At 48.4% G+C, this 3,371-nt stretch overlaps 1 protein-coding gene across 1 annotated transcript in view; it reads left to right on the top strand.

Annotated features, from left to right (window-relative positions):
* Nucleotides 1-3,371, top strand: part of GALNT17 (polypeptide N-acetylgalactosaminyltransferase 17) — a 137,251-nt gene that overhangs the window by 116,652 nt on the left and 17,228 nt on the right. Inside the window, exon 8 of the mRNA XM_015646930.3 lies at nt 2,353-2,490. Within this exon, the coding sequence (XP_015502416.1) occupies nt 2,353-2,490 (138 nt within the window). The remainder of the gene's footprint in view (nt 1-2,352; nt 2,491-3,371) is intronic.

Here is a 3,371-nt window from a genome sequence, read left to right as displayed (position 1 = left end):
TGAGCCCTCCCACAGCTCCCAAGGGATAGGATGGGGCTGCACTGTTGCTTTCCCCAGCACTGGGAAGTTTAAAGGGAAGGTTTGGAGGTTGGTGGCTCCCAGAAGGGGATCCCCTTCCTCTTAAACCTTCTCCTTAAAGAGCTCTGCTGGTCCCTTTGACTCCTGCCCACCAAGGGTCAGGGTTTTTTTGGATCTGGCACATTAATTTTGGTGTAAATGCTGCCATGTCACAGCTTGGGGGATCTTTGGAAAACCACGAGGTGCCAGCAGCAGGTCCAGGTGAGAACGTCCAGGGACACATCCTGCACAGGGATCACTCCCTGCACAGGGATCACTCCCTGCACAGGGATCACTCCCTGCTTCTTTCCCTCACCCCTGGGAGAGCTCCAGAGGCTCCAGGAAGGAGGAGCAGGGAGGTGGCCATGGCTGGGAGGAGAAGGTGAATGAGCCCAGTTTCACTGTGAGCTCAGACTGGTGCCACAAGCCCCCCTGGCTGCTGTTATTGCTGAACACAAAATATTCCTGCTTGGCCAAAGAGCTGCTGAGGGAGCATCCCCAGCTGCTGTCTGCTCTGGAAAAACAGGAACACACAACACCCTGAGCTGCTGCTGCAGCGTTCTGAGGAGAGGTTATGTCTGGGGAGAGCTGCTGGCATTTGGAGCCACGGCAGTCACAGCCTGGGAAGGGCCAGGAGCTGCAGGAGTGTGATCCTGGGCCAGGTGGTACAGAAATAGCAGGAAATAAAGGAATAGGGATGGGAAGAAAAGCTGCTTTCCCAGGGAGCTGCAGGAGGGCTCTGGCTGTCACAGGCACCACTCCAGGGGCTGGGAGAGGGGGAGATGCCTCCAGGGCTGAGGGAATTTGGGGATCTCAAAAAGAGGCTTCGAGATCCAAATGCTTGGGCAGGGATCAGAAATCCTGATCTTTGGGCTGATTTCTTTTTAGAGGTGAGGCACCATCCTCCTGCTCAGGAACAGCTTTGGAGCATTGCAGAAAGGATTCAAATCCATCCTGTTGGGCTTGGAAAAGGCAGCGTCACATGGATCAGCACTGGGGGTGGGAACAGGCCTGGGTGACCCAAAATCAACTTGAGATTTTTATATATAAATCTTCCCAGTAGGTCTGGGCTCCCCAGAATCCATTTGAGTTTTTTATACAGGTCTTTTCCCAGTCAAATAAAGATTGAATTTGAGGGAAGCCTTGTTGGGTGGGGGAGGTTTTATGGATATGCCCTGGATTATTTTGTGATAAAAGCCCTGCCCTGCCCATCCCAGGTTCTCCCTGGCTGCTCTGAGCCCCAGCTCAGCCTGTCCTGCCTGTCTCCACACAATCATCTTTATTTTTACCTCTCAGTTACCAGGGGCACACTGAAACGGTGTCTCCTCTAAAACAGAGTGAATAATTCATTAGCAGATCATTACAAGCGTTGTAATGGAAAATTGCTTTCCCAGTTGTGTTTAATGATCGCTGGGAAAGGCAGGAGCAGGAGGAGTGGAGGGGCTGCTGTGTGCCTGCCTTTGGCTGCCCTGCTCCCCAGATCCCAGCCCTGCTCCTGCAGGGATTTTCCCTGGGCACAGCTTGGTCTGCAGGAGCAGAGAGGTTCTGCTGTGTCTCCAAGGAGACCATTCCACCCTGCAACTGCCCAAATTGCAGTTTTGCTGAGGTTCAGCCTCAACTTTTCTTCTCATGCAATTTTTATCCTTCATTCTCAGCTGTCTGCCTCTGCTTTCTTTGAATCTTAAACCTTTCTCTCTTTCCTTCATTCTTTTCCCATTTATTTTGCACCTTTCACCCCTTCCTTCCTCTGGGTTGTGTCTCAGTGGGGTCAGGGAAGGGTTTGGTGCTCGGTGCCCAGCCAGGCTTTGCATTTCCATCTTTTCAATTCTGATATCTTCTTGCTGCTAAACTCTCCTGGAAGTCCCGTGCCTCAGAACCCAAACAGGAGGAGAAACCTTTTAAAAATACCTTGTTTAAAAATACAGACTTTGTCACACAGATCCAAACCCAGGAGAAGGGGCAGGAGACTCCCCACTGTTCCACTGCACTTCCCAACTTCCCTCCAAACCTTTTCTTCTCCCTTTGGCTCCTCTGGTAAATCATCCCTGAGGACATCAGCCCGTGCCCATTGCAAGGGGCCCTCAAAACACAGCAAGAAGTTGTGTCCCCCTCTGGCCGTGGCTCTGGAATAATCCACATCTTCCCCCTGATGATTCCACATGGACACACATCCCAGAACCCCTGGAACCACTCACCCACCGCCAGGCAGTTGGGAAAGGATCTCAGAGCTCAGTGAAATACTTTCATTTTTACCTTTTCTTTGGAGGTGTGACCATTCCTGATGTTGTTTTTCAGAACCCAGGGATTGACATTGGGGATGTTTCTGAGAGGAAAGCCTTGAGGAAGAGCCTGAAGTGTAAAAATTTCCAGTGGTACCTGGACCACGTTTATCCAGAAATGAGGAGATACAACAACACCATTGCTTATGGAGAGGTAATTTAGTCCCTTAGCTCAGCCTGCTAATATTTACAGTCCCTGATGAAAAACAGCCTCAAAGGAGAGGAGTCTGGAACAAAACTGACTTTTCCTGTGTAATTATCTAAATTTGTATAAATCTGCTCCCAGTTTCTTCTAAAAACCAGTTTGGGTATTTGCTGCTGATCTTGAAGACTGAATGAAGTAAAAATGTTAATACATCATTTAGTGAATTGGCAGAAATTACCCATATTTCCTATGACTCCATGGATTAAGCAGCTGTATTCGTATTTTTAATACACAGGCTTCTCCTAAAACCCTGTGACTCAAACTCTGCCTAATTCCTGACAAGGTCTCTGGAGGATTCAGTGCCTTGTCACAACAGCTTAAGGACAAGATAAAATAAGGGGACTTAATTCAATCTCTGCTGCCTTTGAAACCATTCTGGGAATATAGAAAGAGTAATTTATGGGAACTAATAACAAATACTCTGCTGCAATGGAGTTGATGGAGCAGTTGGAGGAGGCTCCTTGAAGCCTGGGCACCCTGGATGGGTTATTCATTTTAGGAAGGGTTTGTTATCAAAGTTACACTAAAGGCCTTCAAGCTAAAACCTCCCAAAAAATTCTATTTTCCTAGAAAATGAAATTTCAGAATGGTTTGAGTTGGAACAAAACCCAGCTGGAACAAGGATGTGATGATTCCAAGGTGATCCTTGTTCGAGATGGGCTTTTTTCCCTGCCTTGTTCAGCACTTCGAGATTTCACTGAAATCTGAGGGGTTCCACAGTGATTTGGGGGTTCTGCAGTGATTTGGGGGTTCTGTATTGATTTGGGGTTCTGCAGTGATTTGGGGTTCTGCAGTGATTTTGGGGTTCTGTATTGATTTGGGGTTCTGCA

This window comes from Parus major, chromosome 19, assembly GCF_001522545.3.
Source record: "Parus major isolate Abel chromosome 19, Parus_major1.1, whole genome shotgun sequence".
NCBI classification, from domain to species: Eukaryota; Metazoa; Chordata; class Aves; order Passeriformes; family Paridae; genus Parus; species Parus major.
The sequence above is the reverse complement of the archived record's forward strand: the minus strand, read 5'-3'. Positions and strand labels throughout refer to the sequence as shown.